Source organism: Pelodiscus sinensis, chromosome 3 (assembly GCF_052426305.1).
Source record: "Pelodiscus sinensis isolate ZL-2025 chromosome 3, ASM5242630v1, whole genome shotgun sequence".
Classification (NCBI taxonomy): domain Eukaryota; kingdom Metazoa; phylum Chordata; order Testudines; family Trionychidae; genus Pelodiscus; species Pelodiscus sinensis.
In genome coordinates, this window is record NC_143054.1 from 14,399,016 (window position 1) to 14,425,067 (window position 26,052).

At 48.3% G+C, this 26,052-nt stretch overlaps 1 protein-coding gene across 1 annotated transcript; it reads left to right on the forward strand.

Moving 5' to 3' along the window:
* Positions 1 to 756: 756 nt before the first annotated feature.
* ANKRD66 (ankyrin repeat domain 66) lies at positions 757 to 26,052 on the forward strand. Its single transcript, XM_006120681.5, has 3 exons — positions 757 to 1,286; positions 11,583 to 11,811; positions 23,621 to 26,052. Exons 1-3 carry the CDS (start codon positions 1,148 to 1,150, stop codon positions 23,799 to 23,801), a joined length of 549 nt encoding a protein of 182 aa, XP_006120743.3. The 5' UTR covers positions 757 to 1,147; the 3' UTR covers positions 23,802 to 26,052.

A 26,052-nucleotide genomic window follows, 5' to 3' on the forward strand; every position in this document is an offset into this window, starting at 1 on the left:
AATCTGCCAAGCCTGGGTCTTAGGTGAGTACTGCATTCTGCACTTGTGATGAGGGAAAACTTTCAGAGCAATGACCCTTCCAGCTGGGTATGTCCCTGAAGGAACACCTCCCCATCCCCCCATGTTCCCAGAAGAGCTAGTTTTGTTTTCTGGGGATGCACGTAATATGTCAGCAAAGCAGCCACAAAGGGCACATCTACACTCAGCATTATTTCAAAATAATGAAATAACCAGCTTCTTATTCCAACATCTGTAACCCCCATTTCACAAGGAGTAAGGGAAGGCAAAGGAAAAGTGTTCTTCCTTTGCCTTCCTGCTATGTAGACAGCGCTGAGCTAAGCTACTTCGACTTGTAGCTGAAGCTGTGTAGCTTAATTCAACTTTAGCCTGCAATGTAGTTATAGCCAAAGTAATTTCATAGCACAACGGGGCACCCCAAGTGTGATAACACACATTGCACAGGCCTCTCACCCTGTTGGATTCATAGTCCCATGCCTGTGCCATGGAATAGCTTCAAGGCTGTTGCACAAATGCAACGCATGACCCTGGGGGCGAACAGCATTATATGCCGGTTTTTATAAGCAGTGTAACTGTGTGGTGTGTCAAGATCTGCCTCGAATAAAATGGGAAATAGCTGAGCTGTAGCGTCTTTAAAAAAAAAAAAGTCTGGATAGTAAGCTTGCAGCTTTAACAAGGGAGGAGCCAGTTTCCATGGTTAATAAGTAACAACAGACTGGGAGGCCAATGTATGTTGTGAGCTGGGAGATCTTCAGTGACCTTTGGGAAAGACACTGTGGATTGTCTGTGGTTTTCTTTATTTACTGAATTGCACTTTGTAATAGATTTCCTTGAACCAAGAAACTAAATACCTAGCAAATGTCTCCATCAAACTATAATCAGTGACTGGTTTAGATTCAATTAACTGAGGGTGCTAATTTTCTTTCTCTATCTTTCTTGTTCCATAAAATCTTGATGCTGATAGTTAATGTCTTAGTTTTCTATGTGGGCACTGGCAAATCCATTCCCATTGTGTCTTGGGTGGAGTGGAAGCTTTCTGAGCCACAGGTACTGAAAATGGCCACCTAGAGCATGTGCAGGGAGTTATTATTTTGTCGTTGAACCAGGGCATTTATCAGAACTGCACGACATGACAGAGCTGCATGAAGCTGTGGCTTTGGGCGATTATGATTTGGCGAATGAGCTTCTGAAAAGGGGGCTTTGTGATGTGAATTGCAAAGATACAGACTGGAATGACAGGACACCCCTACACTGGGCTGCTGCTAAAGGTAAGAATAGCTCATGTACATATTGACATTAAAGTCAGAGAAAATAGTGCTGCTGCTTCTTATGTTACACTCTGCAGCATAGGTGCTGGAAGTAGGGATGCTGGTGGCTGTCACACCCCCTGGCTTGCATGGTTTCCAGCATACACACGGTTTATAGTTTGCTTCAATGACTCAGCACCCCCACTCAGCAAACTGTTCCAGCACCAATATTAAAGGGTTATGCAGAGTGTTGATACTTAACACTGAGCAGTTCTGATCCTGTGCTCCTGGACCACACAGGAAAACTATTGAACTAACAGGGAATTTTGTCCGTGAAAAAACTTGTGGGATTGGACTCCAAATGATCATTTTTTGTTCGTATAAAGTTTGATTATTTGAAAGAGATAATGTATAATAATATGTAATATATAATAGAACATAAAGACACAAGTAACAACAGGCTCGGATAATATGCATATAATGGCCCAGTTTCTACCTCCACTTTGATTTAACTTTGGAGTAGCTGCACTGATTTTAGTCGATTTATTCCTGGTTTACACCTGTGTGAAGGGGGAATCAATGTGTAGACTCAATTGACATTTATGAAAAACAGACTGAGCACGGTAACTACACAGTGGATTAAACTCCCCTCTTTCATTTTCAGTATTGGATTTTTCAAATCAGCAATGCAGGACCACATCCTATGCAGCTGTGACCAAAATACAGCTGACATTTTGAGGTTTAGCATCAGAACTGTTTATTAAAGTGACCCCTAGAAGGAAGTGGGGTGGGAGTGTGCAGATATAACCAAAGGCTTAATTTTAAGAGGTTCTGTATAGGGGTCACAGTGAGCTTAATTTAGCCTGCCATATCTTTACAATGACAATGCATGAGAAGGCAAGAATCCATCTTGACCCTCAGATTTGAATTTCCAGGGCAAGTAGTGTGGGAAAAACAAACATCTTTTTCTTGCAAAGGAATTGAAGTCACCAAACTGGATTACACCCAAAATCCATCCAATCCAGTATTTTGTCCCTGACTGTGATCAATACCAGACACTTTAGAGAAAGGTAAAAAAACTCCACAGCAGGCCGATGCGGTATAATCTGCTCGCCTACTTAGAAATTGGCTTAAATCACAAATACATGAGGTCTGTATGGGTATGTCTACACATCAAAGTTAATTTGAAATAGCAGTCGTTATTTCAAATTAACTTTAATAGCGTCTACACAGGCAAACCGCTATTTCAAAATAAATTCGAAATAGCGGAGTGCTTATTTCAAATTTGGTAAAACTCATTCTACGAGGAATAACGCCAAATTCGAAATAGTTAAATCGAAACAAGCGCTGTGTAGATGCTTATTTCAGAAATAGGGGGCCTCCAGCCCTTTCCCAGGGTGCCCTGGTGGCCACTCTGGGCCAAACCAGGAAAACTCTTCTGCTCCCCCGCATCCAGTCCTGGAGCCCTTAAAGGAATAGTCTGTTTGGCCACAGGGCCTGTGCCAGGTCCAGGTCTGCCAGCCCAGAGCCAAAAGGTGCTGCCCCTGACCTAGTTGCCAGCATGAGTGAGCCAGCCAGTGCCAGCCGGCCCTCCACCGCTCCCCAGGAGCAGGCTAGCAGCTCCCAGGAGCCTGTCAGGGGCTGGAAAAGGCGGGCGCCTTCCTGGTCCACTGCGGAGATCATGGACCTCATTGAGGTTTGGGGGGAATCCTCCAACGTCCATGATCTCCGCACTAGATGCAGGAACGCGGTTGTCAACAGACGGATGGCTGGCAGCCTGGCCACCAAAGGCCACATGCACACCCAGGAGCAGGTGTGCATGAAGATAAAAGAGCTTAAGCAGGCCAATGCCAGGGCCACAGGGAGCAGCTCACAACCAGGGGCAGACCCAGACCCCTTCTCCTACTTTGAGGCCCTGGACTGCATCTTTGGGAACCGGACGGTCCGTGCCCCCCAAGTGGTCATTGACCCTGGGGCAGAGGGCCCTGAGCAGGGCACAGAGCAGGAGGAGGCCAGGAGTCGCAGGAGCCTGGAGGGAGCGTGGCACTCACCTTGGACCCCCAAGGCATACCAGCAGGACTATCACCACTGTCTTCCGAGCCAGGGAGGCCTTGACATGTGAGTGCCATCACTGTCCCCTTATGTGGGGCGGGGTGGGGGGGAGAAGGAGCCCGGGGAGCACGGATCATGCAGCAACCTGTGCATGTGCCATGCCAGCAGGGGCAAGTGGCCTTGGCTGGCTGCCACACAGGGACCCTGGCACACATGTATGTATGAAGGCACATGACATGCTCCGTACCCTGGAGAGGGACACTGCACGATGCCCTCTCTCCACAGGCCCCCTCTATGCAGAGGCAGGGCACATCTCCTCCCCGCCCCACACACCCACACCCACACCCACACTATATACAGCACAGGGGCATGGGTACAGTCCCGGGCCAGCTCACACTCCTGGGGATAGCAGGACATGATGGTGCGGAGACCTGCTGTCCTCACCTTGCAAAGGGGGGCTGGGCTTCACCCACTGTGTCCCCAGGGAGAACTGACCACCTGTCTGGTTTCTCCACAGCTACACCAGCTATGGGTGCAGGGTGCACCACCCTGCCTGGGACACCCTCCCACACCTGGGCCAGAAGGCGCACCCAGAACCAGGAGGGATACCAGTAGCAGCACCTGGGGTTACTGCAAAGGCAGGTCCACAGCCAGGAGCACTGGGTTCAGGAAGACCTCTAGCTGCGGTGGGAGAGCTTGCAGGAGCTGTGTGACTAGGGCTGTGCCATCCACGACCACCTGCAGATCATGGCGCAGAGATTGCTGCCTGCTGCCGCTCCAGCCCCTGCTGCCTCTCCAGCTATTGCTTCTCCTCCCACTTCTGCTCCCCTTCCCGCTTCTTCCTCCCCCCCCACCTCCCCTCCATACCCGCTCCCTCCCCGCCGGGGACGCTGAGGTCCCCGCACCTGCAGTGCTGGGAGACAGGTGGGCCGGCAAGACCCCCAACCCTGAGCTTCTCTTCCCCCTTCTTCCCTTTGCCTCCCCCTTCCTGCTCCCAGGTTTCACCCTCTCCTCTCCCACCCTCATCCCTCCCCCACCCCAGTTATGGTCAATAAAGAGAGGGGTTTTTGGGGAACACGTGTGTTTTTATTTGACATCAGGAAGGGGGGTTAGGGAGGGGAAAGTGGAAGGACATGAGGGTGGAATAAGGCACAAGGCCCCAGTGGGGCACGCCAGGGAGACTTCACTCCTCCTCCATCTGAAAGGTCTCCCACAGGGCCTCCTGGATACCAACAGCCCCCCGATGGGCCTCCCGGCTGGCAGCCATGTGGGGCTGCGCGTACAGGCCAGCCAAGTGGTCGGTCTCTGCCATCCAGCCTGGCAGGAAAGCCTCCCCCTTCCGCTCACACAAATTGTGCAGCACGCCGCCATCACGTGCGGAATATTGCTATCGGAGAGGTCGAGATGGTGAGGAGGTATCAAAATTGGGCCTTCCGCCTGCTGAAGGCCCCCTCCACCACAATGGGGGCCCTGCTGAGCCTGGCATTAAAGGTCTGCCAGGAGGGGTTGAGGTGTCCCATGTAGGGCTTCATGAGCCAAGGTTGTAGCAGATAGGTCGCATCCTCCACCAGGCACACAGGCATGTCCACGTCCCCAACCCTGATGTGGCAGTCAGGGAAGAAGGTCCCGGCATGTAGCCTCTGGCACACATTGGAGTTGCGGTAAACCCATGCGTCATGTGCTTTGCTGGACCAGCCCATGTTGATGTCCAGGAAGCAGCCCCAGTGGTCAGACACGGCCTGCAGGATGACCGAGAAGTACCCCTTCCAGTTAATGTACAGAGAGGCCTGGTGGTCCGGGATGGGGATGTGTGTCCCATCGATTGCTCCCCCCCGCAGTTTGGGAAGCCCAGGGTGCCGAACCCCTCTATGACCGCGTCCACATCAGTGAGGCGAATGACTCCATGGAGCAGCACTCTGTTGATGGCCTTGACCACCTGCAGAGGAACACACAAAACCACCGAGAGTCACTGGGGTGCCAGGGTGGCTCAGAGTGCTCCTTCCCCGCCACTGCCCTGTGCCCCCCAATCCCCCAGGAGTATCCCCCCCTGCAATCCTGGCCACCATGGGCAGTCTGTAGTGCGGCTGGGACAGACCAAATCCTCCTGTGGAGGGGACTTGGACCCCCTTGCCTCTTTTCCCCTAGGGCAGTCCATCTCCTCCTCACACACACACCCCACCACCGTGGCCGGAGCCTGCCATACCTGCATGGATCTCCCCACTCTGAACTGGTTCCCCACGGATCGGTAGCTATCCGGCATGGAGACCTTCCATAGGGCGATGGCCACCCACTTGTGGAAGGGAATGACAGGCCTCATGCGTGTGTCCTGTCACTGCAGAGCAGGGGAGAGCCACTCGCAGAGCTCGAGGAAGGTGTCCATCTTCATCCTGAAGTTCTGGGTCCATTGTTGGTCTCCCCTGTGCTCCAGGATGATGTGGTCCCACCAGTCGCTGCTGGTGTCCAGACACTAGATGCAGCGGGGCATGCTGGCATCTGACTGTTGCTGCTCCACGGCCCCCAACGGGGTCTGGAAGAGGACCTGGTGGTTGGGATGCCGCAGAAACTGCCAGACAGTCTCCAGCACTTGCTGCCAGGCTTACAGCAAGACATCCAAAATGAGCACCAGAGTGCCCAGAGGCAGCTCTGTCTCCATGGTGCTGAGTGCTGTGGAGTCCTGAATCAGGGCAACCAAAGCAATCAGGGTATGTCTACACTACAAAGTTAATGCGAAATAACAGGAGTTATTTCGAATTAACTTTAGTAGCATCTATACAGGCAAACCACTATTTCGAAATAAATTCGAAATAGTAGAGCCCTTATTTCGAATTTGGTAAACCTCATTCTATGAGGAGTAACACCAAATTTGAAATAGCTATTTCGAATTAAGTGCTGTGTAGACACTTAATTTGAAATAGGGGGCCTCATGCCCTTCCTAGGGAGCCCTGGTGGCCACTCTGGGCACAACCAGGAAAACTTTCTCTCCTCTCCCCAAGCCCCAGAGCCATTAAAGGGGTAGACCCTGGCCACAGTGCCTGTGCCAGCTCCAAGCCTGCCAGTCCAGAGCCAGCAGTGGCCACTGAGGCCCCCTGACCCAGAGGCCCCAAAACATGAGCCAGCAAGCCACTGGCAGCCAGCCCTCCACCGATCCCCAGGAGCAGTCTGCCAGATCCCAGGAGCCTGACAGGGGCTGGAGAAAGTGGGTGCCTTCCTGGTCCAGAGTGGAGATCATGGACCTTATTCAGGTTTGGGGGGATGCCCCCAATGTCCATGATCTCTGCACTAGACAGAGGAATGCGGCCGTCTATGGCAGGATAGCTGCCAGCCTGGCCTCCAAAGGCCACATGCGAATCCAGGAGCAGGTTAGCATGAAAGTCAAGTTGGTCTGGCAAGACCCCCAACTCTGAGCCCTGAGCTTCCCCTCCCCCTTCTTGCCCTTGCTTCCCCCTTCCAGCTCCCTCCTCCCAGGTTACCCCCTCATCTCTTACACCCTCTCTCTTCCCCTCTCCCACCTCCTTTTCCCAGTCTCTCCAGAGGTTCAACCCCCCCCCCCCAGTTTTGTTCAATAAACCCAGTTTCTATTTTTGAACATACGTGTCTTTTATTTGACATCAGGAAGGGGGGCTAAGGAGAGGTAAGTGGCAGGACGTGAGGGAGGAATGGGGCACGAGCCCCTGGTGGGGAGGACTGGAGAGGCTCTGAGAGCTCCTCGGGGTGGACGCTCTTCCTCAGGGCCTCCTGGATCCTGACAGCCCCCCAATGGACCCCCGGATGGCAGCCTGCAGCAAGTGCAGCCGGGCTGATGGCAATGTCCCCACAAGACACACCGGCATGCCCAGGGGCAGCTCTGGCTCCATGTGGCTGAGTGCTGTGTTGTCCCGAGTGTGGGTACTCATGGCACTCCAAGACAGGACTGCTTTGCTGTCCCTCATCGAGGTAGACAAGTGGGGAACCCTGAGAACTGTCTGTCCGGGGTGGGTGTAGGGTCCCTTTAAGCATGGAGCTCAGTTAGCCTCAGGCAGCAGCCCCACACACTAGGTCCTAACCTGATGCCCTGCCAGCACTGGCTCCGGCCAGCCTTAACTTCAGTTCAGGGTCCACTCAGTGTGGACTTGCTATTTCGAAATAGCAAAACTCTATTTCAAAATGCATTTTATGTGTAGATGCGTTATTTTGAAATAACTTATTTCAAATTAACTATTTCAAAATAAGATATTTCAAAATAATGCTATAGTGTAGACATACCCTATGGCATTGAGACACACAAACACCAACCATCTCAATGCCATTTGAATCACTTTGCCTCCCTTTGGGTAGAGCTGCATTTGAGAGCATTAACATCTGTAAGATGTTGCTTGATGATGCTATAGAAGGACAAAGACATTCTTGCCTTATTCCAGTGACTTCTTTTTCATTTTATTCATTATTAATTCACTTTTCGTTGCCACTGGACTTTCCCCTGAGATGTTGTTCCCAGATGAGATGAAACAAAGTACTGCACATTCGATACATAATTACTATCTTACAGGAGCTACAGGCCTGATCTAAAATCCTTTGAAATCCAGGAAAAAGGCTTCCCTTGACTTCAGTAGCTTTTGGATCAGTCCTTATAAAACTGAGGAAGCTTGGGGAAGTGCCAAGAGAAATTTATACAAAGGAGTTAGGATTAAATTTACATTAATTGGCGTGCACTAAAAATAAACTGCACAAAAGCAGTTGTGAACTAGGTTTGCTCGAAGCACTCTCAATCCCACTTTATATGTTATGCCTTTGTAAGATCTGTAATCAGTTTTATCTCTGTTGTTATCTTCGTAAGTACCCACCTAAGAGTTTTATACATAATGTGCTGAGAGAGAGCCAGCTGGCACTGGCTTCAGTGTGTAAGCAATGTCTACTCAGTGTGGTATTCAGCTCACTGCAGAATTGGAAGCCAGGTTAGAAGATGGGATGATGTGAAATGTTGCAATTGATGGTAGCTGGGGAGGACAAGTGATGAAAAGTTAAACATAAAAGTTTATATATATCACACTGTGGTAGGTTAATGATAGATTTGGTATATAAAAGATAGGGTTAAGTTATTGATATTGGGCCGGTTCTCAGCTAATGTAAACTGGCATAGCTCCGTAGTCCCATTCAGTCCAATAGAAGAGCTGATCCACTGTGTGTTGTATAGTGTCACAAGAGTAAACAAAATGCTAACCCCCAGGAACCAGCTCATAAAATCTAGCCATCACACAGCCAGCATCAATATAAAATGCTCCTCAATATTTTTCATTGGCCTGGATGAACAATTTCTCACTCTCTGCACACCAGGGCTGTGCTTTGTATTCATGTCCAAACTCAGCCAGATTTTCTGCCTGTCCCTCAGCGTTTCCAGGAAAGAAATCATGTGTAAGCATGGATAGAATACAAAGCTGAGAACAAGCTGGAAGAACGTATTTTTTGCTCAGAAAAATCTATGTCTTTCCAGCACCCGGCAGAGCTTCCCTCTGTCCCTCCCTAAACTAAAACAAGCTGTGGGTCAAATTCTGAAATCTTTATTTTATTCTCAGCCTTCAGTCTGGCAAAACTCCCTTTGGAAACAAGGGTATGTCTACACTAGCCCCCTAGTTCGAACTAGGGAGGCTAATGTAGGCATTCGAAGTTGCAAATGAAGCCTGGGATTTAAATATCCCAGGCTTCATTTGCATGTTGCCGGGCGTCGCCATTTTTAAATCCCCCTTAGTCCAAACTCCGTACCCGCAGCTACATGCGGCACGGAGTAGGTAGTTCGAATTAGGATCTCTAATTCGAACTACTGTTACTCCGCGTGGAATGAGGTGTACCGGTATTTCGAATTAGAGATCCTAATTCGAACTACCTACTCTGTGCCACATGTAGCCGTGGGCACGGAGTTCGGACTAAGGGGGATTTAAAAATGGCGGCACCCGGGAAGATGCAAATGAAGACCGGGATATTTAAATCTCGGGCTTCATTTGCAACTTCGAATGCCTACATTAGCCTCCCTAGTTCAAACTAGGGGGCTAGTGTAGACATACCCCAATGGAGTAACAAGTAAGGACCTAAGTATCTATTACCATTAGAGATCTTAAGGTTTAACAGGTTAACCAGTCAACCGGTAGGCATTTCTTTACTGGCATGCTTACTGAGGTAACCGGTTAACTGGCTTCACCATGCCTAGCTGCAGGCAGGGAGCACTCCAGCCAAGCCAGGCCCACCATGCTGCAGGTGGGGGGCTGCTCCAGTGCCCACCCAGTTACGGTGCGGCAAGAGGTTAACCGGTTAAAGGTTAACAATTTACACAGGATTTTACATCCCTAAACGGTATGCTAGATCCATATTTAGTAGGCTTTGCAGACTTCTCTCCTCCATAATCTCTCTCCAAAGTCTTTTGCCTTCCTCATTTCCTCTCATGTCCTGTCTCCTCTCTTGTCTGTCTTTGTGAGCCATCTCTCTGCACTGCTTTCTGGTCAGCCATAGGGCATGCTAGGGATTGAGTGAAACTCTGCCGTTTCTTTCTTCCCATGCTCATAGCTGCAGAGGATACAGTTGAGAGATATTGTTTCCTCCACGATTGACTGGGGTTACCTGCAATGGATGAAGATTCGGTGAAATATAAAGAGTTAATAATGACAGAATGTTGGTCTGTGGTTAAATCATCTGCAGTTGAGCAGGCTCCTGACTGAGAAGCAAACTATCATGGCACATTGCTGGGATATAAGGGCTATTGTGGGTGAATTCTGAGCTCAGAATGTTACTTATCTGTGCTGCAGTGTTTGTTATACTGGGCTGAGCAAAAACATGTGTGTATTTCCCGGGAAAGCCATAGAACATGGGCATCCTTTAAGAAGGTAAGTCTCAAAGGGCACATTTACACAGCAGGGGAAAAGTGTGACAGCAAGTCTCAGAGCTGAGATCAAATGATTCAGGCTTGTGGGGCTCATGCTGTGGGGTTAAACAGAGCAGTGTGGTTAGTTGGGCTCCAAGATCCTCCCTCCTCACTGGGTTCCAGAGCCTCAGCTCTAGTCCAACTCTGAATGTCTCCACTGCTACTTTTATCCTCATCACCGCACCAGTCCTGCAAGCCCAAGTCAGCTGACGGGGGCCAGCCACAGCTGTGCCATGGGTCATTTATCCTGTGTCTATATCCCCGAGACACTTCGCTGAGGGTCTTTTTTGCTATGTACATGTACCCTGATTGGCTTATCTATCTCCAAGCTCATGAGGTCTGGACCGAGTGACTAGGAATTTGGTTATTTCTAAAAAGGTACTAACAATACAGAGTTTAATTATGCTCATGCATGTCCTTCATGAGTTTTTAAAATTATCCATGTCCTAAAAAGAAAACCACAGATTTGCAAGCTCTGGCAACACAGCTACGATCAGCCCACAGTCATAAGCCATGGCTGTCTTGGTCCCCCCTAAAGCTTGTACACGTGGCACGGCATTCTTTGGGGATGATGGCCAGGTGCTGGAATTTGAATTCCTATAGCCCAGATGCTCAGGCACAAGCTCTTTTTAGCTGGAGAGAGTATGTAATATACCAGCTGGTGTGACTGTGAGCTTCAGTACTGTCGTCTGGATGGAAGGGCAGATCTAATCAGCTGTCTATGGCTATTTTCTGTCTACAGAGGGCGTAAGACCTAACCTTAGTGCGGCTAACAGAGGCCTTGTTTATACTGAGAGATAAGGTTGAATTTATGAAGGTAAATTTTTTAGCACACAACTTTGTAAAGTCGAAGGTGCATGTCTCCGCTGCGCATAAGAATTCCACACAGTTTGAAGTAGCACGTCCCCAGTAGGGTGGCTACCATCAACTCTGAGAACGATGCACTGTGGATAGCTATGCACAGTTTTTAAATCAGCTCCCACCACAGACTGGCTCCCGCCTGCCGCCTCTGATCCAGAGACAGCAGTGGCAGGAGGCTCCCGGGGAGTGGGGCTGGGAGCACACTTGACAGCTGGCCCTGCACCCCAGGGACCATCAAATAATTGTGTAACTGATAACATGTTATGTGGTTACACGATTATTCAATTAAACAATATCTAACATCCCTAATGTAGACCTGGCCAGAGCATCAGCACAAGCGGTAGAGGCTTGTGCTTCTTGGAACCAGTGTTCTTAAGTAAGTGCTGTTGAGCTGGGACATCTCTTCAGTGCTTATTGTCTATGGACACAGATTCATGGCACTGCCATTTAGTTTACAGAACAGGAATGTTTCACCTTTGAACCGTTTTTCCTCCCTGTGTTTTGTGCATTTTTGCAAGGGCAATCGGAGATGGTAAAGCTACTTGTGCACCATGGCGCTCGCCTCTGCTTGAGAAATGACGTGGGTTGGACCCCCGCTCATTTTGCTGCGGAATCAGGGAGACTCGGCGTGCTAAGGACGCTTCATTTTTTGCATGCGGCCATCGATGCGGCCGATCTCTTTGGGGACACGCCGAAAAGGATCGCAGAAATCTACGGACACAAAGACTGTGTGAAGTTCTTAGAAATGTGAGTGTGGAGAGGGTTGTGCAAACAGCTGCCGTAAAGGGAGGGGGAAGCCAATGAAGGTGAAATGCACTTCAATACACAAAGCTGTTCTGCCCATAGGACAGTTCGAGGTGGCCCTGCACTTTGGGTGGCCCCATGGTGGCTGCCTCCACCATCCTATGGACAGGGGCCAAGTTGGTTCAGGGGGATTACTTGGGGTACTTGGCATGGGCCCACAGAGGGGTTGTCCCGCATTTGCAGTGGTGGGAGCTAGAGTAACCCAGCAGCCTGCTCTGCTCTACCTCGCCCCACGACAGGAGCATAAAGCAGAGTACCTCAGCCCCAGGCTGCTCCGGTTCCCACCATCAGGATGAAGCGGAGCACAATGGGCTGAGAGAGGGCGGTGGGCTGCTGAGTTTCTCCGGCTCCTGCCCCCGAGGTGAGTGTGTGGGGGAGGGGAAAATCCCTGCTGTCACCTTGTCACCCCAGTAATCCCCAGACTTGTGTTGTTCAGGGGAGGGGACTTCAGGCAAAGGGGGTGGGGTTTGGGGAAGGAGTACAGCAGGGCAGGGGTGGAACAGAGGTGGGGAGGGTCCTGCAGCGGGGGATTGCCCTGGGTCCTAGGTATGACCTTGCCTGTACAGGGGGTCAGTATAATGGCCTATGCACGATTTACCTTTCAACTGGAACCCTGCGCTAGCCCTGGGGTTTACGTGGTATATAAATGTGCTTAGCCCTTCTGCTGGGCTCCTGCCCAGGGGTGAGCAAATGGAAAAACCTTCATTGATTTCAGTGAGTCCATTGAGCCCGTTATCGGAAGCTTCTGCTGCCATTGGACAGGACTTCATCGTTTTCTATCACTTCAAGGTGTTCTGGTAATGGATGCAGGTTTACAAAAGAGATAAGCTCCCAGGGGCTGGCTGTAAGGCACATAAATAGGTGGCTGGAATTTTAAATGCTCACTAACTAAGCACAGAAACTATGTGGCCAGGTTTTCGAGAACAACAGGAGCCTCTAGGTACTGAACCCTTGTGAAAATCTGGCTGCTTTCCAGAGGTGTGTATCATATAATCATAAACTCCTAGGGCTGGAAGAGACCTCAGGAGGTCATCGAGTCCTGCCCTCTGCCCAAAGCAGGACCAGCCCCAACTAAATCAACCCAGCCAGAGCTGTGTCAAGCTGAAACTTAAAAACTGCTAGGGATGGAGAGTCCACCCCCTCCCTAGGTAACCCATTCCAGTGCTTCACCACCCTCCTAGTGAAATAGCTTTTCCTAATATCCAACCTAGACCTTCCCCACTGTAACTTGAGACCATTGCTCTTTGTTGTGTCATCCGTCACTACTGAGAACAGCCTCTCTCCATCCTCTTTGGAACCTCCCTTCAGGAAGTTGAAGGCTGCTATCAAATCCCCCTCACTCTTCTCTTCTGTAGACTAAATAAGCCAAAATCTCCAACCTCTCCTCGTATGTCATATGTTCCAGCATCCCTAATCATTTTGATTGCCCTCTGCTGGACCCTCTCCAATGCATCCATATCCTTTCTATACTGGGGGGCCCAGAACTGGATGCAATACTCCAGATGTGGCCTCACCAGTGCTGAATAAAGGGGAATAATCACTTCTCTGGATCTGCTGGAAATGTTCCTCCTAATGCACCCTAATATTCCATTAGCCTTCTTGGCTACAAGGGCATCCTGTTGACTCATCTCCAGCTTCGCACCCACTGTAATCCCCAGGTCCTTTTCTGCCAAATCATTGCTTATCCAGTCGGTCCCCAGCCTGTAACAATGCTTGAGATTCTTCCATCCCAAGTGCAGGACTCTGCACTTGTCCTTGTTGAACCTCATCCTATTTCTTTTGGCATACGGGGGAGCTGCGCTGTTCAGAAACCTATGGGTATGTTTCCAGTTCAATAAAACAATGTTATAGCCTCCCAGCCTGAGCCTGTGTCAGAGGACTCAGGCCATCTGTGGCTGTTTTATTCCACTATAGACATTCCAGGCTTGCCCGCAGGGGGGACAAATGGGGGAGCTGTTCCAGGGCGCATCGATTGAAAAGGTCCTGGGACTTCTGGCTACTACAGAAGTGGCAGCCAGAGCCCTGGGCCCTTTAAATTATCGCCGGAGTGCCAGGCGGTACACTCTAGAAGCTCTGAGGGCTGGCGGGGGATGGAGTGGTCTGCAGCATGATGCACACCAGGTAGCATTGAGAGCTGGCTGCCCCAGCCCCGCCCCTTTTGCCCAAAACCCCACCCCTTGTGAGACTATGGAGCCTCCCCCCTCTATCTTACCCAGGGGTCCGGTAAGTCTGTCGGCCCCCTTGCATACCCATAGTTTCCACATCAAGGCTGATGAGCAACAGCTGTGTCCTGGTTATATGATAGAAGAAAGAGAATACAGACTAACCAGCTTTCTTCAATTTGTGCTGTCTCTGCTACGTGTTTGCTCAGGATTGAATAGTGGGACCATGAGCTTTTCATGTTTATTTCCCAAAACAAAATATACTACTCTAGGCAATACAGCTGACACGAACCTGTTCCAGCTGTCTGTGTCTAACCCCAATAAATCCCAGCTGTTGCTTTGGAAGATAGAAGAGAGATTATCTAGTAGCCTGAGCTGGCCAGAAAGTGACAATTCAATTCTGCAAAGAGTTTTGAGATTTTGTTGTGTCTTGCCACATTTCAGATGAAAAAAGATTTTGTGCAAAATGCTCCAACCAGCTCTATTGTCTCAGAAATGCCTCAAGCATGTGTAAGGCTTCTCACTAGCAAGTGTTTGAATTCGGAATGGTTAACCATGCCTCTTTTTCTTCACAAACATTCATGCTGGGATTGCGTTGGGATTATGTTCCTCTAGATATTTATGGGGCGGGTTGGTCGTTCGTCAGATGGCTACCCAGATTCACATGCAAAAGGCGGTTTTCATGCATAAAGAGGACCGTATGTTTGTGGAAACTCTCTACACCAACATTCCACACAAAGGTGGACTACAACCTATCGGGAACTGTATCCCTGATGATGTCACCACAGCACAGCTGGTTGCTGAGCTTTGTGACTTTGTTCTCCCCCTAATCATTTCAGATTTGGGGATAATTTATAGCTTCAAGTCAGCAGCACCGCCATGGGTACTCAGATGGCCACCTGTATGCCGACATTTTTATGACTGACTTAGAACAACGCTTCATCAGTGCCCATCCCTAAGTGCCTCTCCTCTACTTGCATTACACTGATGACATCCTCATCATCTGGACCCACGAGAAGGAGACCCTTGAAGAATTCCACCAGGATTTCAATAATTTCCATCCCACAATCAATCTCAGGCTGGACCACTCCACACAAGAAATCCACTTCCTGCACACTACAGTACAAATAAGTGCTGATCATGTAAACACTACCCTATACTGGACACACGGTAACCACTTTTCTTACCTACATGTTTCCAGTTTTCATCCAGAACACATCAAATGCCACTGTCTACAGCCAAGCCCTAAGATACAACCACAGACAGAGACAAACACCTACAGAATTCTTAAACCTATAATATCCTCCTGGGTAAATGGAGAAACAAATTGACAGAGCCAGACGGGTACCACAAAGACACACCCAACGACGAAAGCAACAAAATGCCACTAGCCGTTACCTACAGCCCCCTGGTAAAACCGCTCCAACACATCATCAAGGATTTACAACCTATCCTAGATGATAAACCCTTGTTCTCACAGACCTTGGGAGGCAGGCCAGTCCTCGCTTATAGACAGCCCCCTAACCTGAAGCACGCCACCAACCATGCACCCCACGACAGAAACACTAACCCAGGAACCAGTCCCTGCAACAAACCCCTTTGCCAACTTTGTTCACACATCTATCCTAGGCTACGTCTAGACTATAAGACTTTTTCAAAAGAGAGTGTCTAGACTACAAGCAGACTTTTCAAAAAAGCGAGCTGCTTTTTCAAAAGAGAGTCTAGACACTCTCTTTTGAAAAAACACAGTTTGCATTCAATTGTGCCTTTTTTTGAAAGAGTACTTTCGAAAAAAGGTGTTATTCCTCGTAAAATGAGGTTTACCGCGATCAAAAAAACTGCCGCGTTCTTTCAATTTACTTTTGAAAGAATGCGGCTGCAGTCTAGATGCAGGTGAAGTGTTTTCGAAAAAAGGCTACTTTTTTCGAAAAAACCCTGTAGTCTATACACACCCTAGTGACAACATCATAGGATGTAACCACATTACCCATACCACCAAAGGCTTACTCACCTGCACATCTACTAATGTAATATACGCCATCACGTGTCAGCAATGCCCCTCTGCCCTGTACATCGCACAAACTCGACTGTCTCTACGCAACAGAATAAATAGACACAAATCAGACATCAAGCATGGTATCATATAGAACCAGTGGGAGAACATTTTAACCTCCTTAGACACACAGTTACAGACTTGGAAGTTACCATTCTCACCAAAACAGCTTCAGAAACAGGCTGTAATATGATATTGCTGAGCTGGAATTCATATGTAAATTTGTCATCATCAGAATGGGTCTGAATAGTAACTGGGGGTATGTCTACACTATCCCACTAGTTCGAACTAGCGGGGTAATGTATGCATACCGAACGTGCAAATGAAGCCCGGGATTTGAATTTCCCGGGCTTTATTTGCATAAGCGGGGAGCCACCATTTTTAAATCCCCGCTGGTTTGAACCCCGTGCAGCGCGGCTACACGGGGCTCGAACTAGGTAGTTCGGAATAGGAACCCTAGTCCGAACTACCTAGTTCGAGCCCTGTGTAGCCGCGCTGCACGGGGTTCGAACCAGCGGGGATTTAAAAATGGCGGCTCCCCGCTTATGCAAATAAAGCCCGGGAAATTCAAATCCCGGGCTTCATTTGCACGTTCTGTATGCATACATTACCCCGCTAGTTCGAACTAGCGGGCTAGTGTAGACATACCCTGGGAATGGCTCTCTCCTAAGTAATTTTCCACTTTAGGTAATCTCACCTTCTTAGCCACATCCTTGCTGTTTTTGCTGAAACAAACTAACACAGCTACCCCGAGACCTGTCTTCACCATTTGTTAATTATATTCTTTTAAAAGGCTCAGTCATCCATTGAGGAAACTGAAAGAACCCAGTTTGACTTACTTATGTGACCAATTTCATGGCATGAACACTGAACAGGTAAAGCAGAACAGTCTTGTCCAAGCTAACTGGTTAATACTTAGAAATAATGCTTACACTGGAAGAAATCAGGATTAGTTCACAGATAATTTGCAAAAGGAAGGGATAAATCAAAACAATTATTTATTCAGAATTAAAATAGTTTTACTGCTTCTGATTGCAGGCAAAAAAATATTATATTCAAGAAACATGTCCATAACCACCATTGTACTAACTATACATAATTATGAGATTAGAGCACATAGCCTTAATTTTTTCATGCTTAACATTCAAATAAAAATTTACCCTTTTAAATTTAGCCAGATTTGACAAGTCAGTATACCGTAATACAACAGTTAACATTTTCACTGTTTCTCACCTTTGGAATACAAACTTTTTAAGCTGTTACAACCTTTTATTTAGAATTACGCCTGTGATTTCCACATACAACTGGCCATGTGCATGTTTGGTCTGTCGAACATTTGCTTGTGGAATGGTGGTAGCACACAAGCAAATGTAATGGAAGCTGTTCCAAAACAGGAGGCCAGATACTCAGTTGATGAAAATTGGTGTTGACTTCAGTGGAGTTATGCTGATTTACCCTAGCTGTCGGAATTGGCCATGAGTCTCACAGGGATCTGAACAAAAATTATTTTTTGGCTTTACTAGTTTGGCTAGATCTCAAAGATACAATACAACTTCATTTAGAATAGTTGATTTCACCGAAACGGAATCCCAGAATGACATGAAGAGCCAGTGATACAACTACAAAAGGGAGACTAGTGCTTGGTCCTGCCATGAGGGTAGGGGACTGGACTTGATGATCTCTCACGATCCCTTCCAGTTTTATGATTCTGTGATTCTGTGATCTGTATCTGACTGGCTCAGATCACTGGTCTGTTCCAGTGTTTCAGGCGCCTTGTGAAATTAGCTATCAAATGTTCTGGCTCTGAGTTTCATGTACACTAATTTAGGGCCCTTCCACCTCAGAGTGGTGTAAAGGGGCCTTAATGTTAATGAAAACCAGGAACTCCATATTTAATTCAGTTTACCAGGGTGAAATTTTTAACAAATGACACCAAGCACATAAACATGAGTTATGAAGGAAAGTAACACCCAGGCACCTTCAGACACATAAAAGTGTGTTACCACGGTAAAACCAAATTCTGAAACATTTTTTAAATTAAATCCCTTTGGGTAGATCACATGCTGGTGATTAAGAAAGGACAACGGAGCCGACAAGTGATGAGATGTCCACTGTCTTAAGCTAGGAGGGGGTGACAACAGAAATTTCAGCATCAGCTCCAGTTTTGGGAGGCAGACAGGCAGCTGAACAGACCCCAGGCAGGTTTCATGCAGGTTCTGAGAACCAACTACTACATTTCACTGGTGTGAGAGAAATCCCCAGGCCTAGATGTTTGATCAAATACATATATTTAAAAAGAGAAACTGACTTTCCAATTCATATCCCTCAGTTTCCTCTGCTCTCTCTCTTGCTCTCCGAACCGCAGCATTCTCTCCGCACACGAGCCCTCGGCCTGGTCACTACTGTGCTTTCCAAGATCCCTGCTCTCCAGCCATCTCAAGCAGTTTCCAATTTCACTGCCTCACAGTGCCACTCCCATAGAGGCTGACCAGAGAATATGGGCCCACCCTCTACTCCAAGTTGTGGCTTAGGGACCCTAAGCTCCCGGGGGGAGAGTTCAGCAGCCTGGCAGCCACTATCTGTTGCCCTAGGGATAGAGCTGGCTCCTGCATTAGGAAGGCAGGATAAGGGATGCCCTGAAGGTAGGGAGAGGGGGTGGGTTCTGTACTGGCCTAGGGGATTTGCCTGGGGAGCAGAGGGTGGTGGAATCAAGTCCCACCCTCCCAGGCAGCTCAAGTCCCACCCACTCTGGGAGTGACCACATAGCCAACATAGGATAAGGGACCCTCAGAAAGTAGGGAGGTGAGGTGGGTTCTGGAGTGGATAGGGCATGTGCAGGGTGAGGCTTGAATCCCGCCCACCCTGTGAGCAGCTAGACAGCCGCTAGCTAGATGGAGTTGGCTACTCAGGCAGCAGCTGGGCAGCCAACACAGTCTGCCCCAGGGATCAAACTGCCTCCCATATCAGGAAGGCAAGATAAGGGATGCCCTGAATGTGGGGTGGGGTGGGTTCTTGACTGGACTAGGGGATAGGACATTTCCCTGGACCTTGCTGCCTTTCCCTGTTCTGCTTCCATACCTCTGGGCCTTCCCCACACCTTTGGGTTTGCCTGTTTCCCTCCTCCCAGGGAGTAACTTTAGGCAACCCAAACCTCCTCCCATTCCCCAGGCAGTAACTGCAACCTTCTCTCTCTGCTTCCAGATTTCTGTCTTTTGTAGCAGCACCACTTGCCCTTTACAGAGGAACTTCTCTCCAATTAGCTGCCTCCTGCCTAAAGCTCCCTGTTTACAACATAATGATCGGACTGGGCTCTCCTGACCTAACCAGCTCTTGCAGGGCCAGTGTGGGATCCACACCCATTACAGAAGGACATTATGATTTTTATTTCTTGAATGTGGATCTTTGTGCTCGGGTGCTTGAAACTGGCTTCCCTGTTTTGCATCTGCCGGGCATAACTTCGAAGAGAGAAGAAGAGAAGGGGAGAAAGGATGAATGTAGTGAAAGCCACAGAAAATCCAGTGCCACTGAAAAGAAAAACGAATTTGTCACCAAGATCAAGTCTTCCTGGGTATGTCTACACTACCCTCCTAGTTCGAACTAGGAGGGTAATGTAGGCATACCGCACTTGCAAATGAAGCCCGGGATTTGAATTTCCCGGGCTTCATTTGCATAAGCGGGGAGCCGCCATTTTTAAAACCCCGCTGGTTCGAACCCCGTGCAGCGCGGCTACACGGGACTCGAACGAGGTGTACCGGTAGTTCGGAATAGGAAGCCTAGTCCGAACTACCTAGTTCGAGCCCCGTATAGCCGCGCTGCATGGGGTTCGAACCAGCGGGGTTTTAAAAATGGCGGCTCCCCGCTTATGCAAATGAAGCCCGGGAAATTCAAATCCCGGGCTTCATTTGCAAGTGCGGTATACCTACATTACCCCGCAAGTTCGAACTAGCGGGGTAGTGTAGACATACCCCCATGGTATTATTTTCACAGAGCCCGGGAACAGAATAATTGCAGTGCGTTTTGTAGATATCACAGAGGAAAAGGATGCTGTTGCCTAAGGATAAAAACACAGGTAGGAGGTGCCATCATGCTGTTGGCTTGGAGGTTGACAGGTTTAGGTGGATAAAGAAAGGCGGCTGAAATTTGCAGTTCTCATGCACTAAAAGACATGTAAATAAGCAGCGAATGGTGAGGTTGCTGGAAGAGCATAGAAACCAGCTGATAGCTGTGAGTGCTATGCATTGGTGCTAGGATAGAAGCTAGCAGAGACTGCCATATCAAAAACCTTTAACACTGCTGTGCACAAGAAGCAAAAGCTGGACATCCTCAGGATGGTCAAGATCTTATCATTTGAGTTCAGGCCTCTCCTTTTTGACAGTGCATTTACCCCAAAGCCAACAACTGCTTCACCTCATGAGAATGGCAGGAAACCAACAGTGGAGGTGGAAAAATTTCAACTTAGGCAACATTTGCTTCCCATTGTATAAGATGTGCACAAGTTCTGTCCCAGAGGTCCAAGGTCTTCATACAGTGCTCTGTTAGAATCAGGGCAGCAGATGCACTGTGCTACTCTGTATATCCCACATGCAAAACAGGACTATGTAGCACTTTAAAGACTAACAAGATGGTTTATTAGGTAATGAGCTTTCGTGGGCCAGACCCACTTCCTCAGATCAAATAGTGGAAGAAAATTGACACAACCATGTATTCCAAAGGATACAATCAAAAAAATGAACACATATGACAAGGACAAATCAAATTTCAGAACAGAAGGGGGATGAGAGAGGTTGGTCAATGTCTGTGAGCTAATGATATTAGAGGTGATAATTGGGGAAGCTATCTTTGTAATGGATACGATAATTAATGTCTTTGTTTAGACCGAGGCGTAAAGCGTCGAATTTAAGCATGAATGACATTTCAGAGGATTCTCATTCAAGTCTGGTGTTAAAAGGTCTTTGAAGCAGGATGCAGGTAATCAAGTCGTTGAGACAATGCCCTTTCTGGTTGAAATGGCAAGAAATTGTTTTTTCTTTGTGATCCTGTCTAATATCTGTTTTGTGGGCATTGATCCTTTGGCGAAGTGTCTGAGATGTTTGTCCAATGTACGTAGCAGACGGACACTTTCGGCACATGATAGCATAAATTATATTTATGGATGAGCAGGAATCTCATAATTTCTGTTCTGGATCTTATAACTCAATTGGTTAGGTCCAATAATGGTATCAGCAGAGTGAATATGTGGACAAAACTGGCAACAGGGTTTGTTGCAAGGGAAGGTTCCAGGGTTGGTATTAGTGTGGTATGTCCTGTGGTTGTTGGTAAGACTCATCTTGAGGTTAGGTGGTTGTCTATAGGAGACTATGGGTCTGTCTCGCAGAGCCTCTCGGAGTTTAGTATCATGTTTGTGTCAGTGGCCTGGCGTTTGCTCTGGAACGATGAAAATCCAATTTACATCAGTTTTGATCTGAAGCAGAAGTTCTCTGTTGTAGGTTCCTTTACTCCCACTTTGCACAGGTGCCAATAGCTAACCAAGGTGCAAGGAAGTACAGAACCTGGTGCTTTCGTGTTCTTCATTTTCAGAGTGTTTAATGTTGAAGCCACATTTCTTGTTCAAGGAGAGAAATCTAACTCCATGGTCAAGTTGTCTTCTGTCAGCCCTGATGGGCCCTGACCCAGAGTGGTATCCAGAATCCACAATCTCTCTTGAAATCCAACGGAGTTGCAATCATCAGTACATTTTAGGAGCTGGACCTTAGTATGCTCAGTCTTTTGTTCTGAATCTAGGCTTTCTCCATGGAAAATCATCATTCCTTTTTTTAAAGATGGAGCAATGGTTTAACCATCAAGTCTCAGCTCTTAGGAACTGAAGGGGTAGTCCCTGAAGGGTCAAGGAAGCTCTTCTCCAGCCTCAGTTATTGCGATTGCCAGAAATATTATATTGGATGTAATAGCCATACCCCATTTGGAACATTACAGATGCTGGTTCTCATTCTAGAGTCTGTACAGAAGTTTTGTCCCAGAAAAAACATTCTCCCTGCCATGTTTGTATTGGTGTCTGGCAGAAATATGCACTACTCCAAAATAAAACAAGTGGATATGTTTCTTTTCCTAATGAATCACCTGAGGATTAATGAGGAATGTACACGGTCAGAGTATCTGCATAGGGGAGCCAGTGCTGGAACTCCAGTCCCCACCCCTCTCCTCGCTGCCGCCCTATCACGGGACTGGAACACACAAAGTCTACTAGCCTATGTCCGCCTAGGCTCTGGTGTGCAAGGGGAATGTGGGGAGTGTCTTTCTCCTTCTTAGTCGGGGGCTGCGTCAGTGAGGTGGTTTGGGTTTTTTTGGGGCTTCTCATTTGTGTGCAACCCCCAACTAATTTTTCTGTGCATCAGTGGCCCTCTACCCAAAAAAGCTTCCCTGCCCCCAGGTTACACATGTACAAACAGGGTGGGCAGGCAGGTTCCAGTCCTCAGGGAGAGCCAGCTAGCTCCCTGCAAGCACCAACTCCCGCCTGCCTTCCCACACTGCCTCTGATAAAGAGGCAGCAGCAAGGGAGGGAAGGCAGCTCCATGACAGCGGATCTGAGCAGGAAGCCAGCTTGAAAGCCACTTCCTGTGTGTACTGGCTCCAGCCTGCTCCCTTCACTCCCTGTGCTGCTGCCTCTCTATCAGAGGCAGCGGGGAGAGGAGCGGTGGGAAACCGGCTCCCCGCAGCACCAGCTCCTGCCTGCTCCTCCCCGGCCCTGCACTGCTGCCTCTGTGGGAGGCAGGAAGGGGAGGCGGTTCCAGGGAAGCTGGCATGCACAGGGAGCCAGCTGAAAAGCCAGCTCCCCACAGGCACCGGCACCGGCACCGGCACCCACCTCCCCTGCACTTGTTGCCTCTGATACAGAGACAGCAAGGTGAGGAAGAATTGTATGTAGTCCATATGATTAACCAATAAGCCCAGGCTTATTGATTAATTGTGTGATCGACTACAAGCTAACATCCCTAAATGCCACAGGCTCTACTAGCACACTACAGTAACTTTTCTTTAAGTTTCTAGTCTAAAATTCGAACTTCTACCACACAGTCTTATATAGCATCTTTCATGCAAACTGTACCCCACAATGCTATACTGAGCTGCCTTAGTGAACAAAGCCGAACAGTAAGTTTCTACAAAGAAGTGGGCCTGAATTGCCAAGGTCAGATCTGGATTTTGATGCAATATTAAGTTAGGGCTATTGTGGTCCAGGCTTGGTTCCACTTTAGAGACACCACCCCTTGCAAGGAAGAGATTGGGGCGGAAACTTCCCCAGGTTTCTGTGCTGTTCTGACCTGGTGTTTTGGTTCTGAATTATCTCTCGTGCTAAATAATAAGCAGACAGTGTAGAAAGGAATAGATTTAGGCTGGTTATATATAACTGAACTTTTTTTATGACCGATATGCAGTGTTTTAGACTGTTTTATTGAATGGAGACATCCATAGTACTCCTACAAGCGTGGTGTAACCGTGCAGGGTGCTGTGGTTAAGGCAAGACTTTTTCTTTCTTCTGCAGAGCTAAGGTGGAGTGCAGGGACTATCGCGTGATGGCAGGATTGAAAGGAATTCAACTGGACCAGACAGATGAAGACTGGGAACTCAAGAAAAAAGAGCTTGAGAAAAAGACACCCCATGCACAAGCAAAATATACACTCTCTACTCAAAAGAAAACCAGAGGAAAGACTGTGAAACAATAGAGTCTTCACATTCCAACGAGCTAGTCAAAGACACTAAGGCTATGTCTGAATTGCACGCTTATTTTAAAATAAGCTATTCCGGAAGAAATACTCCGAAATAGCTTATTTCAAAATAGCACGTCTACACTACAGGGAAGCCTCAAAATTAGTCCGAGGCAGGCTTCCCTCATGTAGAAGTGCTACCTTGATTTAGAGCCCCAGGAGGCACTGGGGAGTAATTACTTTGAATGGCCCGTAGGAGGAGCTATTTTGAAATTGCAGCAGTGGAGCATCAACACTACTGCCATTCTGAAATAGCTATTTCAGAATAGATGTTATTCCTCAGTGCCTATAGGCATGGAATGAGGTTTACAGACGTTGGAATAAGCCGTACTTTATTTCAAATGTATTTCGAAGTAACGGAATTGCTGTGTAGACGCTCGCACTGTTATTTCGGAATAATGTCCGTTATTCTGAAATAACACTGCTGTGAAGACACACCCTAACAGACCCCAAATGCATCTAGAGTATGAAATATAAACTATGTGCTTGTCTACGAGATGCTTTAGTCCATATTCCAGGGTTAAATTACAGTCTGCACTAGCATGCAGCATGCTAATTGGCTTGTGTGTACCCTGCTGGTGTGCCCTGAAGGTTCCCTAGCATGCATTACCTTATCCCTGTTTCAAATACACCTATGTTATATGTCAGTAGGGTCCACGTAGGTCAGTTAGTGCATGTCTAAAACCGACATCCCTCTGGTGTGAATGAATGTGTAAAGAAGCCTTACGAGAACCAGTGTTTTGTCCGTGTGTGGGCTGGTACATATGGCTATTAATGGCAAGCGGCTGGAAGTAGTGGATCCATCTATCTGTTGTGACAAAGTCAGTCCTGACAGATAACAGAGAATGGTGGAAGGCAGACATATCAGCCCTAGAATGGTGAAGGGCCTGTTCCCTATGAGCTGAAAAAAGAGTTAAGTCTGGTTTACAAGAGACACCTGAGGCCAGTGAAGGGCTGCAAGTGACCTTACAAATCCCTCTTCTGGTGAGCGCGAGGAGGGGAGAGATGAGACAGTGGGGACAGCAGGACAGTGGCACCATAAAAAGGTGGGAGGCTGAGTTAACAGCTGCTTGGGGGAAGTTGTCTTCAGTCAGCCTTGGCAAGGCCTGATCCAGAGTTAGGCCTGGCCAAAGAGTTTGCGGGGCCCAAGGTGGCATGGTTGTGATTAGCTGCACTGTGTGGCCGGGCAGTTCCCAGCCAGGGCAGCGAGTGAGCAGCCGGGTGGGCAGGCACCGGGCAGTGTGGGCCCTGACGGCACAGGACCCAAGGCAACCTCCTTGCTCACCTTGCCGTAAGGCCAGGCCTGTCCAGAGTGGTATCCACAATCTCACTTGAAATCCAATGGAGTTGCAATCATCAGCAGATCTTGGGAGCTGGCCCTTAATATTCTCAATTTTTTGTTCTGTATCTAGACTTGGTCCATGGAAAATCATCAGTCCTTTTCTTAAAGATGGAGCAATGGCTTAGCCATCTAGTCTGAACTCTCAGGAACTGAATCATAGAATCACAGAATACTAGAACTGGAAGGGACCTTGAGAGGTGATCAAGTCCAGTCCCCTGCCCTCATGGCAGAGCCAAGTACCATATAGATCATCCCTGAGAGATGACTGTCTCATCTGCTCTTAAATATCTCCAGTGATAGAGATTCCACATCCTCCCTAGGCAATTTATTCCAGTGTTTAACCGCCCTGACAGGAAATTTTTTCTAATTTCCAACCTAAACATCCTTGCAGAAAGTTAAGGGATAGTTCCAACCGGGTAGAGATAGACCTTCAGCAGCCTCCGTTATTGTGATTGCCAGGAATATTATATACACTGGGGAGGTGTACTGGCTGTGCCAGGGCCAGGTCACAGAAGTTAACTAATGCCTGCATAACCCAGCTCTTCTCCTAACTTAGATGGTCCCCTGTGTGGGGTGAGAGCCCGACCCACCTAGCTCAGCCCTCCTGTCACTAGCAGAGGTTGTTGTGATGTGTGGCCCTGCCTGCTGGTTCCCGTCCCTGGCCTGCACTCAGCAGAGCTGTTGTCCTTGGCAGGGCGCCATTCATGGCTGAGCCTCACAGGGCCCAGCCCAGGGTCAGTGACGCGGCTCTTTGAGCCTCCTCTCCTTTATCACATCACCCAGAACCACATGCACCTGTACATCAGCGGGAACCAGGTGATGTGGAATGTGCAGCCCAACGGGGTCTATGCGCTGCCTCCATTCTCA

Excerpts from the sequence above, each read along its gene's own strand:
- ANKRD66 (XM_006120681.5), top strand. The coding sequence starts at position 1,148 with ATGACAGAGCTGCATGAAGCTGTGGCTTTGGGCGATTATGATTTGGCG. Across the intron at positions 1,287-11,582 it reads ACACTGGGCTGCTGCTAAAG|GGCAATCGGAGATGGTAAAG; the intron begins GTAAGAATAGCT and ends CATTTTTGCAAG. Across the intron at positions 11,812-23,620 it reads TGTGTGAAGTTCTTAGAAAT|AGCTAAGGTGGAGTGCAGGG; the intron begins GTGAGTGTGGAG and ends TTTCTTCTGCAG.